Here is a 15,065-nt window from a genome sequence, read left to right as displayed (position 1 = left end):
CTACCAGGTGGCTCCAGGAATTTGAACTCAGATCAGGGCTTGGCAGCATGCTTCTTAAGCCATTGTGCCAACTCTCTGGCCCTAGAAATCATATTTAAATGCATCCATAACATGTTTTATTTAACTAGAGTCATAGAGGGGGATGTAGAAATCACATATACAAAAGAATGGCGTTATTTTGAAAACAGGGTAATACATTTACTAAGACCCATGTAAGCAAATACCGACGGCCCGAAGGCCTGCATGTGTTGCTCTAATACAGACACCAGCAAAAGCCTGTAAAGGTCGTTTACTCCACCAGGCACCTTATCGACATGGACAAATGCAAGCTCTGAAATATATTGCAAAAATAGTCAGCTTTAGGTGCTCATTTTTACATATAAAATCCCATGCCAATGGGCAAAGTTTATAAAATGTTTTCTTAAAATTAATTTTAAGAAACCAGGCGTGGTGGTGTGCGCCTGTAATCCCAGTACTTGGGAGGCAGAGGCAGGGGGATCTCTGTGAGTTTGAGGCCAGCCTGGTCTACAGAGTGAGTGAAGGACAGCCAAGGCCACACAGAGAAACCCTCTTTTGAAAAAACAAAAAACGTTAATTTTAAGATGACCCTGTAGATGTTATCCAAGTCTTTATAATAAGAAAAGGATAGAGAAAATATTTTTAAATGATCAAAATTTATTTCCTACATTATGGTTAATTTCTTAATATTGAGGCCTCATTAGTGAAGTATACTTAAAAAGTGTGTGTTTTCTCCCTATGTGTCCTGTTTATGTGTTTCCTATATCTGTGTGTCCTTTGTGCGTGTTTTCTATGTGTGTATGTCATGTGTGTGTGCGCGTGTACCTTTAAGAGTCCTTGCCTTATGCCCTTGCACATGGGCACCCTCTTTTGCCCATCAGATGTCTGATATCAGATATCCTGGCAAAAGCCCAGGATAACTTGTCTGAAAAGACAGTACGCATCAGAGACATCCTCACAGTAAAATCTGAAAGCCTAGATCACTCATAAATACCTCTGGGGAACACACGTTTCATATACGAAAGCACGCTGGAAACCTGTGTTGTACGGGAATCCAGTCCTTTAAATAAAACCTCTCACCCACACAGGAACCTGCAAGTCCAGGTTTACCATCGACACCCTCAGGCCTGATCTACGACACCCCAGTCTGGCTCTACCCTAGAAAGTGCGTGGCATTCCCTTGAGTCTTTTCCGTGCCTCTTGGGAATATTTTCCTTATAATCGATATAAAATACACAGATGGTCGGTCTTTTCATGGGTGCTGGAGAGAACAGGAACAAATAGTTTCCTAAACTAAAGTTCTAGGAAGCCCCAAGCTATTAGCTTGGCCCAAGAGCATCTAGACAGCATCCCTCCTATCTAGAACCACTGACAGGTCGCAGCAGCACAATTGCTATTTTGCTTGAGAACTTAGCTTTGGCCTCTGACTCTTCCTTTCTTGGGCCTGTTTATAAGGTTTTAATTAATCAATTAGTAATAAAATGCATTTATTATCTACTTCTTTAAATACATTTGTTTTATATATTTTTCTTTATATCCGCCAACATCTCCAGAACTCCAATTGAGATCAAAGAAACAGACAGAAGCATCTTGAAAACTTATGCATCATTTGCCCTGTGGCATTGAGACTTAAAATAAAATCGAAACTTCGTGGCAAATCTGTTATGCAATAGAAGTTTCAAGCATTAGAACGTCGTGTCCATCATGTCCATCCTAGGAAACGAGGCATCTGGTGCACTGACTAGAATGCGAAATGGAACAGGCGCTCTACACAGAAGCTTGGACGAGACTTCAAACATCACTGGCAATTTAAAACTCAAATGAGAGTGGGAATTCCACTCCTAAGAAATAATCTTATAAAAATTTATCCTGTTATTTGTCATAGATAATTGGAAATTTACAATGTTTAAGCTTATACAAAAAAAATATTGCCCCCCACACACAGTGGCCTGTACACTTTTCCATATTCATGGAAGAAGAGCTAAAGTTGTATGGGGGCTGCAATTTTTTCTAAAATGCTATGAGTATACATATACATAAATACGTTAGGAATTAAAGCCAACATACTACTCTAGCTTGCATTTCCTACAGCAGATTCTATGTATGTTCTGGTCAGTGAACATAGGTCACCTGATCATGTTGAAAAGTGAAAATACCATTTAAACTATTGAAGGCTGAAAAATCTAATCACAAGGTGCAAAGTATGTCTTACTTCCTTGTTTGCTGTGACTAGATACATAAACTTTGAGATTCTAAATTAAATTTCAACAGATTGTGTAAAATTAGGATCCTCCAGGCTGTGTGTGACATGATCTATTAAAACTTTAAACTGCTGACTCTCCTTAATTTCAATGTAGTTATAATGTTTATCACTGGCCATGTTTTCGCTGATGCTCCTGTCATATGAATCAGAGATATCTTTGCTAATCCTGTAATATCTGCTAATATCTACTCCTGACTTATTTGCAATTCCCTTTACACCCTTGTTCTTTTCAATTTCGTCTGATCAATGTCTTAAAAGCAGTATGCTTGTATAAACATATGATCTCATGGTAGGATTGACCATCAGTTCAGAGACAGCAAAATACCTACATCATTCTCTTGCCCATCGCAGGCCGCAGCATGGATATCAGGGTACTGTGTTAGAAACTGGGCCACATAGGTCATTATAGACTTCTCATCTGGCTTGTCCACATCAACGTCTGTGAAAACAAAACTCAAATATAAGTTAATTCGTTCCTTAGGTGTTTATTAACAAAAGTTTTGAAATGTAGCTGCTGAACCTCAAACCCCATCCTGAACCAGGAAGAGAACAGAATTACCAGCAAGAACAATCTAGACTGAGTGGAAATTTTATCCCAGAGAAAAGTGGCACTTTTCGTGAAAGAGCCTTGGGGAAGTATCACCTGCTGCTTGTAGGTCATTTCACGACGAATCAATCACCCTTTAAAGATGCTGCATGATTATTTTGGCGTCTTGCTAGTTTAAACATGAAATGACATGCATGAGAGAGCATGTGGGGAAAAAGTGCCCACATGTGCAATACCAGTGATGGCTTGTGTAGTCTAAAGTATGACCAATCATAAGTAACGTGTCCTGATACATTTTACTGTACCGGATAACTTAGAGAAGGTCTTCACTGCAGTGCACTCCAAATTACAGTGCTTTAGACAAACACTCTTTGAGAGACAGCTTTAAAGCATCTCACTCATCATGGTTGCTGAAACTGCTGGTATTTACACAAAATCAGCATAAATCAGGTAAAAAAATGTTCCCATGTTCAGTAATTGTACATGGAGCGAAGCTGCACCAACTGTTCAAATGCAAATAACGACAGCCCCTTTGCAAAGCAATGCGTAAAGCCAGGAGCAAACAAAACAGACTCCAAATGCCACAATCAAATGTGAAATCAATTCATTATTTTATAAAGACCCATTTCTAGGGGCTGTTGATGTGGGATGATTTAAAAGTGAGATGACTTGAGTGAGTCGCCAAGGGAACAAAAGATGTGGAATTCCTAAGATGACTTAAATGTATTGTTTTTGTTTTTGTTTTGCAATGTCAAGATCCCTGATGTAGAAGATGCAATGTGAAGAGGGAATAAAATTACTTCAAGAAATGTGAGATGGGAAAGAAAAGCTATATTTAATGTATGGCATATGCCATGATTTAATACATTTTGCTGATTCTGTGCTAACAAGTAATATATAATTTATTGAAACCTACTATAATCCATTCTTTATACATACACACACATAGAATATATGTAATAACTACTATAATGGTTATTATTCCATTTTAATCTTGTTTTTTCACTCAACCAAGGATTTTCATGGGCCTCTCCTCTCAGAGGGAGCCCACAGGTCTCTCTCTGAGTTTCTCCTGGAAGTACAAGGAAATGTTCTTTGTAAGAGAGCTCATTCTGAAATCTCATCTTTAACAATTTGCTTCCACTTTATGTTTACATGTATACATTAACTAATAGAAAGTTCCTAAGTGCCCAGCCACATAAGAAATGGTCTAGAGCAGTGAGACACCTACTTTTTATTTCACCATAATAAACAACTTAACTCTTATTAACACTTACCAAATGCAGTAGAATTGCCTTTGGAGGCTTGAAAGAACCAACCCTATTTCAAAAATGTCTTCAGATTGCCAGACTTTTCAACAATGTCCCAAACAATTGATTACCGAATACAAGTCACCCCTGAGAACTTTCCTGATTGTCACCAAAATACTAAGCAGTAAGCATTTCTTAGTGCTCTTCCTTCTTTTCTCATCTTCTATTCCTTCCAGGCTTTGGGGGCATCATAGGTACTTCTTTTAAACTGTCTGAGCCCTCTTCCCTCACACGTACACCACACGCAGAGTATCTTTTTAAGACAATAACTATTTGAGAATTTCATACAATATATTTTTATACAATATTGTATTTCATACATTTATCCCTCAACTCCTCCCAGACCCATCTCTACCTCTCTACCCTCAAACTTCACGCCCTTTTAAAAATAATAACCTATCAAACTCAATTTGAACTGCTCACATATTCCTGGATGTAGAGCCAGCTGCTGGAGCATGGTTGATTTAGCAGAAGCTCCACCCCTAAAGAAAAGTGACTCTCGCATCCCTAGGAGCTTTCCTCAGCCTGTAGCTCCTCAGTTATGGACAGCACTTATGAACTCCATCCCACTCTATTTCAGAACAGTGACTGGTATGACATCCATTCTCGGCATTTTCGTCAGCCTTACACTTGTACATTAACCACCTTCCACTGCTCAAAGAAACTTTGATAAGATCTGAGAGCTGGACTGATTTGGGGGTAGAGAAACAGGAAGTTAGAGCCATCAACAGGGTATTTTACAATCTGCACCAAGCTCAGATGTGGATGGCAAAGAGCTGTTTGGAGCACTTACATCATCGCCTACCCCCAACAGGGGGGCAGATGATTTGAAGGAGAGGAGCTTGGGCAGTTGTTGCTCCGTCATGCGCTCTTCAGCTCCCTGTTTCTTGCCGGACTCTCAGAAATTGTGCACTGTGTGGATCTAGCTCATGCAACCCTGCTGTGGTATACGTGTCAGTTGAGGGTCATTTCGCGTACCTTCGGGATCAAGTAGTCTAGGGATGCCCAGCTGTGTTTCGGCGATAGTGAAGGCGTCCTCCAGGTTTTCTCTGTTAGATCTGCTTTTCACCTTCTCCAAATCCACCAGCTCAGGCCGGATGGCATGGATGACTGAATGGAAGGCCAACCCGGTTCTCCAGCTTCTCCCGAAGTCTTTCACCTCTATTCCCATCTGCCTAAGTGTGATAAACACAGAAAACGACGCACGGTCTCAATGGATAACAGCACTTTAAGGTTTCAAACAAATCTCAGTCATTTTAACAAAACATGAACTATGTCAATCGAAGTATAGTATATCAATCAAAAACTTCAGAAGGTGTTAAGATGAACAAATTTTAGATTTCTTTCTTTTCCTTTATTCTTTTCTTTTCTGAATTTGTTTTGAGAGAGTCTTACTGTATAGTCCAGTTTGGACCTGACAATTCTCTCACTTCGTACTTCTGAAACTCTGGATTGGAGGTGAATGCTAACATGCAGTTATTTTCTATGGTATTTTAAATTATTGTGGTGGTCATCTGAAGCACATTTTATGCTGCTTTGGAAAGGAAAATGGAATTATATTAAAATGTGAAAAAAAACGTGTAAAGAGAAAACATTAAGCTATAAAATATCACTCTTTGTCTTATGAGCACAGGTTTTCACAGACTGAGATTACGTGCTGAAGGTATGTCAAGTGGATTATAGAATGTAAGGACAAATCGGTGCTCTCACATATGCAAATCAGTGCCCTCACATGTTCAAAGTGCTCACCAAGGAACTCATACACTGCATTCAGACAATACTTCTGTTATTCCACCCATCAAATGATTTGCAATTTCTCTCTCTTTTTCTTATGAGAAATGTCCTAGTAGTGAATTTTTTTTCTTTGGTGCTAAATTTGATTAATGCCAAATCAGTTTTAATTGATGCAGCTATTCAAGCTGGTGATGATATTTTCTTGTTGAAAATAGAGGCAACACAAGCATGCAGTGAGAACTTCCTCAAGTTGCAGCTTACCAAGTATAAAGGAGCTTAGAGAGAGTTGCAGAGGACGCTGAGCAAGAGCAGAACCTCGGATTAAGGGTAAAGGCTACAGGCTCCAGTCCTTAGGTCACACGCCGCAAATAAAATCTTCCATACTTTCTTTTTAAACATATTCTCAACAGACCAGTGCTGAGATAGCTCAGCAGGTAAAAGCCCTTGCTGTGCTGACCACCAAACTGAGTCTGAGCCCACATGGTGGAAAGGGTGAGAATCACCTTCCAATTGTTATCCTCTGATTTCCACATGCACGCAGTAACAGAACCAGCTCCCCTCTATCTCAAATACACACACACACACACACACACAGAGTCAATTCATAAATCTGAATTTTTAAAACAGTCTTAGTAACTTCCATAGCTGTTTCTGAATGAAGCAGAAAAATCATTTAGTTTCTAACAGGTTCACAAGACTTCCATGAAAAATATATTCCAACACATACATGAGTAAGTTGGTAAGTGTGCTCTAATCTTAGCCTGAAGAATACAAGTTTGGCTCTCAAACATATTGTGTTAGTATATAATGTTTGCACAAATGAGACTAATGTTTACTTCCAAAATAAATATGGCAAAAGTATCTCTTAAGGCTTCTGCAATTATAAAGCAGATTTAAACACTCTCTTAACTCCTTAGGAGTCTCTACCTTCCCAGTCTACGTGGTTCCCCCCAGTGGCCATCTGATAACCCCACACTCCATCTTCGTTTTCTGTTCATTTGACTCTCACTTCTCCATCTTTCCTTCCTTGTTACACTTTGCCTTTGCTCACATTTCTGCATATAAAATGTTTGTCTCTTTAGGACACTGCAAATTAGTCTTTAACAGAATAAGTTTGAGGAATTAATAACTAAACAAATTAATGAATAATCACCAGATAATTACCTGTTTTTTTTTTTCCTGATTTTCTTGGACTTACATTGTTCAAATGAAACAAGCATATATGTTTTCCTTAAATATTTACTATGCTAGAATAATTAAAAATGCCAGGGCATTTTCTCATGTTTGTTGAAAAACATTTGAAAAATGCATGTATGCATAAAAAGGCTTCTACATTGTTTCTCATTGGATAAAACAAATGACTTATCTTTCTAAAATAATTCTGATCTCACTTCAAATTTATCATTTATCACTTTTACACAGAAACACAAAGGAAACTTAGAAACATCACTCAAAGTGACAAGTGTGCCCAGTTCATAAGTTTTTCTGACCTGTCCTATAAATTTACTTTGAACCACTTTATGTTAATCTTGACACACACATGTCCATTTGTTTGATTATATTATTAATTTTGCCCTAAAATATAACTGTTTTTAGCTGGCAATAACACACCAATGCTATAACTCAGTGCTTTTATTTCTGATAATATTCGTGAAGCTTGTTCAGAACTTCAAGTACTTAACTATCTTGCATTCTAAAAGACATTTTCATTTACTTTTGCGCACTGTGAAAGTTGGTGTAAGGCTATAGTTCACTGATCACTGACTTGAGTTCCACATAAGATAATTTGGGGTTCATTGTCATGTGTGTGCTAAAATGGGGACAGGATCTAAAGTCATCACTCTGTGTGAGGCAAGGAACGAAGAAGCATGTGCAGGGATAGCATGAGAGGCAACTTATGCAAAAACTGTTGGTGGCTGGGAGGCACGATCAGATCACACATTCTTAAATAACTTTCACGGCACAGCCGAGGCACTTTCCACCCCACCACAGACCATGCAGATGGCCATGAAGTGAGTCTCACCAATGCACTTGTGGGTGAGGACATCCCAGGCCCCAATTACACATACAATTATTTAACAAGGAAAAGGATTTCATTGATATCAGCCTACAGGTTGCAGGCACAACCTTGAGAAGTCACCACACCCATACTTACCATATGTGTCATACATATGGTAATACATACCATACATGTGTCAGTGTCCATTGATGAACACAAGCATGAGAGCAGCAGGCTGCCGAAGCAGTGTCTGCTCCCTGACCAGTGATGGATGTAGGGTGACCAGTGAGACTGTGACAATGCAGGCATGACCAGTGAGACTGTGACGGATGCAGGGGTGACCAGTGAGACTGTGAAGGATGTAGGGTGACCAGTGAGACTGTGACGGATGTAGGGGTGACCAGTGAGACTGTGACAATGTAGGGGTGACCAGTGAGACTGTGACGATGAGGAGGTGCCCAACACAGCTGCAATGAAATAATGTGTAGGCAATAGAGCAGTGCTCCCAAATTTAATTTCTACTATAGACGTTAAAAAGAAACAAAACTTTGTTTTTGGAAATATTTCTGATGGTATCTCACATCATAGACCCCAAAATTAAAAAAAAAAATCAACACACTTTAAAAGCAAATCAAAACCACACACGTTGCTAGCATGAATTACATCTTTTCTGTTTGGCTTCTCCCTGATGAATTTTGTTCTTTGAACATTAAAAATATCAGAGCTTTCTATATTCAGTGCCTCAATATGTCATAATAAGGTCTTGTCTATAACTATTTTCCAGAAGTAGATTGATTTATACAAGCAAACCTGGGAGAAAATGAATCAGTTTTTCATGTCGTTGAGGAGGAACAAATGAAAATGTCACTTTCATGTGAAGAAACTTAATCCTCACTAACAGCAGGCCACAAAATGGTCATGATCAACTGAAACCCCACCAAAAGTGCTAAAAGGAGGTCCTGAGATTACTGAATTTATATTCAGTCTAATAAAATCATGGACCTATGTAAATTTAGGTTGTATGCAACAAAGGTAGAATGGATAGAGACATCCATGTTCCAGATGAAGACCAAAGTGGAGAAAAACAAAAAAGGGGAGCGGGAAGTGCCTAGAAAGTTTCAGAAAACACAAACTTCCTCCCTCCCCCATTCTGAACATTAGCTTACATTGCCATTAAATAGAACTCAGTGGTTTAATGAAGAGGTAATCAAGTATGAACATTTTGCAATTGCTTAAATAGGACATTGAAAACAGTGCCCTGACTAGAATTAGCCTTCATGTCATGAATCAGAGGTGGATGATTAATCAACTTTATTACTCAGGAACAATCACATAAATGAAGAAAGAATTCATCTTATTAGTGTTTTCCTAGACTTAGTGGTGATTTTATGCTTATATTCAGTTTTTATTACTCTCCGTGTGTGCCCTGGTGTGCACCTTGAGGTCAGCTGACAACTTGGAGCAGTTCTCGCCTTCCTATTCTCCTGGGAGCTAACTCAGGTCACCAGGCTGACACATGCTCTTACCGGCTGAGCCATCTGGCTAGCCCTTGCATTTCTGTTTTAATCAGAGTAGAGTGAAGCAAAGGCTGAAGCAAGGGTGCTCATACCAAGGCCTCTTCAAGTTGGCGTTGAAACCTGCACAGGGTTTCACATTAAATAAATGGTGGGCACTTACTTGCCTGCTGTGTGCTGGACCCACTTTAACAGAGTCTTCTTGGCGTTTCCGGGGACCTTGGTGGTCACCTTGCGTTTGCTTGGGGGGCTCGCGGCCTCTGCACTGACCATGCTGTCCACAGAGGAGGCACTGCTAGAGAGAGACTGCAGCTGGGGGAGGTTGCTGGTCAGCTCTTCGATCTGTTTGGGAGCAAGCGGAGGACAGGCAGAATGATCTCTGCTACTCTTTGCTCAGAGCTTACCTCCCAGTGGAGAACGACCAGTCTCAGCATCCTTTCGACCCCACCAAAAACCTTAGTTCTTACAGGGTTTGGTGGGTATCTTAGCTTTTTTAAAAAAGGCTTTTTAAGGTTTATTTTTATTTTTGTATGGATGTAGGAGTGTTTTGTCTGCATGTATGTATGTGTGTGCTGTGTGTATCTCTGGTGCTTGTGGAGGCTGGAGAGGCTGTCAGATCCCCTGAAACTAGATTTACAGAAGGTTGTGGGCAGCCATGTGGGTCCTCTGGAAGAGCAGCCAGTGTTCTTATCCACTGAGCCATCTCTCCTGCCCCTCTTAGTCTTTCTTGTACTTCCTATTGCATTGCTGGGTGTATCTCACACACTTCTGTGTGCAAGATACTTATTTTCCATATTTATTCATATTTATTTCTATAAATATTGACTAGCAGGGTGGATAAATTGATGCTATGGTTTAAGCTGTTTCCTGAGGGTTGGGAGATTTCTTTCCTGGTAATATGGAGAGGTACTAACATAGCCAAAGCTAGATCAATGAAGAAACGATTGGGGAGCTGCCTTGGAAACCACTGAAGGAGTTGGTGAGTCTTAGGGTTAGTTCTCATGATTCCAAGCCTGTGCTTCCCTTGTCTCTGTGGCTTCTCTCATGATGTCACTTCTCCTTTTTGTTCATGCCCCTGCCATGATGTCACCAGCGATGGTGTGATGAAGCCAGGGAGCTGCTCCAACTTTCAGTTTCCAAAACTGTGGCCTAAATAAACTTGTTTCTCTTTATAAATTATAAAGCCTTCGTTGTTTTATAATAACAATGAAAAAGAAATAAAGTAATGTAGCGATTACTCTAGAGAGAAAGGCAGGTGAATGTCTCCCAGCCATGTCTAATAGGACTTAGAACTTTTCCCTGCCCAGATAAAAATAAAATAACATTTTTCCTGAGCTCCTAGTATAGCCACTCATATCTCCACTATGGCGTGTATACATTTCAGATTAACTGTCTCTGCTCTTCAATGCAGGGGGGGCGGGGGGGTCACACATAACAAATTTAAGAGAAAAACAATTTTTTCTCTTAAAATATGAATGTGGGGGTCACACCTCTGCTGAAGCAAGGGCCAACCAAAGGGCATGGAAAAGAGGGCAGTACGAACATCTGCCATGCTCTCCCTCTTCGATGTCATGTCAAGCAAAAGACTAACTGTAGTACAATACCTGGAAATACAGGATAATGGTCCACATCAGCCCAAGAACAATTGACGGTCGGCCATCAGCAATATCGGTAGCATTGATGTTGACTAATTTAATCTGTTTAAAAAGAAAAGCAGTGCTAGTAATTCACCAGAATATTGTGACTCATTTAACCACGCGATGATTAGGATGTTATTAGATAACAACAGCTTTTGGTCATGCCTACGTACTGGCACACACATAATAAGGCAAGCCATGGAGACAAACAGGCGCCCGAGTTTATGCAAGTTCCAGGGCATGTCTTAAACATGCAAACTTAAAACAACTATAACATAGATCTCAAATTTTTATTTTCTTTCAAGTTAAAAAACACAACAAACAGCATGCAGAGAAAAAAGTCAAACAAAACAGCAGTTATTCTTTTGTTTAGAAGTTGAGTAAAACAAAAGAAATGGTGGTAGGTAGCATTAAGGGATATATTCACTTTGGTGCTTTTTACCAAATAGCGTAAGAGTTTAGGTTCTCTTTTACCTATACAAGCCAGCAGTTGAAAGTTCTAAAATCTGTACTAACCGGTGAGCCTCTGTACATGGACTGACATGGAAAACAAAAGGAGAAGATAATGCGCACATGTAAACAAACTACAAGAGCGTTTGGTTGTCAGTGGGAACAAAGGGTAGACCAGTTGGAGCGTGGCAAGGGGACAGGACTTAAAGAACAAAGGGAAGCCAGGCAACTACAGTCCAGAGATTATTAGTACCATGGGATGAAAATAGAGAGCTTTCTGTTTACAGTTGTTTCTGATTGTCCATTGGGAAGCTTCCCCAACTCTTAAAAGTTATTTCCTAAGAAGCGCCGAGTTGCTCTGTCAGTCTCCCAGCATGCAAAGGGTGCTGCTTATCATCCTTCCCACAATCCTTAACAAAAAGGAATAGGCCATCCACAGCATCTCAGATCCCTCCCTCAGTAACTATTAGCCAAGTTTTCAAAGAATATGTCGTTAATATAGCCCAGAAGTTTTATAAATGGTTTTCTTTAGTAAAAGTTTATCAGAGTCTGATTGCATTACTTTTCATGTTTAGTCAATACAGTATTTAAAACATGATTCCTATATTTTTTAAAGGGTTCTACTATTAAATCAGGCATTGGAAAAGGAAACCTCTTTATATGTGATATCTTCTATAAATTAAGTCATTAAAGTCTTCACTAAGACATTAACTAAAAAGAGGAAATTTGTCCTCATATTTATTACTAAATATTCCTCAGAATGAAATACAGCACTACTGCCGGTTATCTAAATAGGGGATGGGCTGGCCTCTAGTATCTTGTTCACTCCTCTTTCCGTGGAAAGCCCACTGAGGATGAGAGAAGAGACTCACTCTGACAGAAGGGGAGAGAGGTCTGACTATGGCCTCACTACTGCACAAGGAGCTACAGCTGTGTGCACACATCTCCATGCCGGGCTTCCCAGGGCATCAAGTCCAAAGGCTCCATTGTATCACCAACTCACCAACATGCAAGTTATTTAAAAGACTCAAAGCTAACTTTGCTTCAGGTTTCCAAGTTCTTGAAAATATTTAATTACACACTGTGAAGCAATGGATTTATTCAGTGCATATAGATTGGAGAGAAATTAATTCAAACATCCTGACTTCTGGAAAGTCTTCGGATGTCCACTTATAAAGCTGGATGGATATTGGTCCATGCAGACAGGAGATAGAACCTGTGGGAGGGAAGGGTGTCAATGAATGCATACTTACCTTCTGACCTAGCAGCTGCATCTAGGGAGCTACGGGGGAATGCACTTTCAGTGCTGTGTAAGCATTTTTACTCACAGTTATAAATCACATCATTATTTCTCTTTGAAAACTAACAAGAACTGAGAATGGTTTATAAACTATGCCATGTCCAGGCAGAGGAACACTCTGCAACTGTAAGAAACAGACAAGGAAATCTATATAAATTGATTTGGGATGATTTATTAAAATACCTCTAAATAGAAAAGCAAACTCTACCTACAGTATTCTATATGCATGTAGGGAAAGGAGGAGGTGAGCAAAACACCCTACTTCTGAAAAGAGATACAGGAAGGAAGTCAGAAACTAGAGGCTGATCACCCAAAGGTTGGAAACAAGGGAAATGAAAATGGAGGGAGATGCGGAGAGAATCTGCAGCATTGTTAAGTTTTTACTCTAAGAACAATGATGTTGTCTACTTCTCTCAATAAATAGAAAGTTAAAGGCAGCCTGTGTGTGTTTGTGTGTGTGTGTGTGTGTGATGCAAAATGGAATATAAACAGTAACAAATTGGCATGAGTCTTTTACATATAAAAATGAAAATACATTTCAATGGATAGGGAAGAACAGAACTAACCTAGGCCATAAAATAAATACCAACTGTAACATTAAAGGCAGAAAGAGGTGTGCAAAGATACCTTTCTCTCATTGCTTAATATAGTTTTCATTGGTGCATGAATTAGCAATTCTAAAACTATTTTGTATTTAAATTAGAGTTGAAAGAAGAGAATACATTGTTGATGAAATCTAGGTTTCTCACTATCAGAGAAATCTGAAACAAATGAACATAAAAGGTCAGAGGAAACAATTTGGTGCTGGCCTGGAATCAGTGTGAGTGCAAATTAGTAATTTACACACACACACACACACACACACACATAAACAAAAACAAAAGCACACACAGAGACACACACATGTATACTAAAAGCTATATTTGTATGTGTGTAAAGAAAAAGATAAAGAGAGGTAGAGAGAGGGAGAGAGAGGGAGAGAAAGGAGGGGGAAGTATAGATGGGTGTACACACACAGTTTAGAAAACACACATAGTTTTCTAGACATATTTTCCAAAATACCCTAACTGCAATGACATCACAGCAGCCAGCCATACCCGTGTCTAACACACATACCTGGCTCATGGATACCATTCACAAATAAAAAGAAGAGAACCTCCTTTGAGAAGGTGTCCATTTCAAACCCGTGGAAGGGAAATTATGAGACAATCCTTAACACACGTGGCCATAAGATAATAGAGTGATGAGGCCAGCTCTATAGGATGCCGACACCAACTGAAGACTCTCAACAGCCAAAGCTAGAGTTGCAAAACCACGATAAACTATAGCCAGAAAACAAAGCAAATGCATAGAGTTACTAGCAACGGAAGTAAGTAGGTGGTAAGTCCCTTTCCTTTTAGAACGGTTTCAGCGTGTATATGCAACAGAAGAACACGACATCGGCAGTGGGCACACGGACAATAACTGTTTGAAGGCAACAGATGTTAAGTTTGGTCTCTCGATTATCTCCCTTAAACTGTTTCTCAACTAAAAACAATAATTTCTCAACTGTAAGTGGGAAAGTAACAACATCGTATGAAAACATCCAGAAGAAAACCCTTGTGTTTTGACTATCCTGACTTTTCATGTGAATATATAATCCTTAAATTTCATGTCAATGGTATCTGTTGAATAGGACTCAAGTAGGTTACTTGTGTCAGAGAAAGGCATGAAGATGGGGCTTCCCAGGGCAGAAGGAAAGGGACCTGGGCTGGCCCACGCTTACTCTGTCCCTCCCTGTGATATTCAGTACCACATGGTGATACAGCCAGAAGCTGTATGCTCACCCCAGCTTGAAGGGCTGTGAGAAAGCGATGTTCTAGTCTTTATAAGCCATCCAGTCTTAAGAATTTTGTGACAGATGCAGAAAACAGACTACGAGACTTATCAAGTGATGGGTGATCACCATCAGAATTAAAACAGACTCCGAGAGCCATCTGCACCATATACTAGGAAGAATGCAACATTGCATCCACGAATTCTTGCCAACAGTGTGGAACTATGGGAAGAACACACCACATAAACCGAAACTGAGAGTTTCTAAAACCAACTAACCAGCAGTGTAAAGGTGTCAAAGGTCATGACGGACTAGGCATGCATGGAGACTTGCTGCAGAACGGGAGACAATGAGACACACTATGTGGTGCCGGACTGAATCCTGGGCCGGTGGTGCATAGACCTCCGTCTGCTTTCAGCAATGGCGGTGTGCTGGTTTAAATTTCCCTTTTTGATAACAGTTCCATCACAGCATATG

General features: G+C 39.8%; 1 protein-coding gene across 13 annotated transcripts in view; it reads right to left on the bottom strand.

The window, feature by feature from the left end:
* Syne1 (spectrin repeat containing nuclear envelope protein 1) overlaps positions 1–15,065 on the bottom strand; it is a 459,455-nt gene that overhangs the window by 345,598 nt on the left and 98,792 nt on the right. For 11 of the 13 annotated variants that reach the window (XM_060373516.1, XM_060373529.1, XM_060373530.1 and 8 more), the window contains 5 exons: positions 11,539–11,559; positions 10,990–11,082; positions 9,549–9,727; positions 5,117–5,313; positions 2,611–2,720 (listed from right to left, as the gene is read on the bottom strand). In XM_060373516.1, coding sequence (XP_060229499.1) covers positions 2,611–2,720; positions 5,117–5,313; positions 9,549–9,727; positions 10,990–11,082; positions 11,539–11,559 — 600 coding nt within the window. The remainder of the gene's footprint in view (positions 1–2,610; positions 2,721–5,116; positions 5,314–9,548; positions 9,728–10,989; positions 11,083–11,538; positions 11,560–15,065) is intronic. The other 2 variants (XM_060373519.1, XM_060373525.1) reach the window with 1 other exon arrangement.

The sequence above is a fragment of the Meriones unguiculatus genome, chromosome 20, assembly GCF_030254825.1.
Source record: "Meriones unguiculatus strain TT.TT164.6M chromosome 20, Bangor_MerUng_6.1, whole genome shotgun sequence".
In the NCBI taxonomy this organism is placed as follows: Eukaryota; Metazoa; Chordata; class Mammalia; order Rodentia; family Muridae; genus Meriones; species Meriones unguiculatus.
Note: the sequence above shows the minus strand (reverse complement) of the source record. Positions and strands in the feature narration are given on the sequence as shown.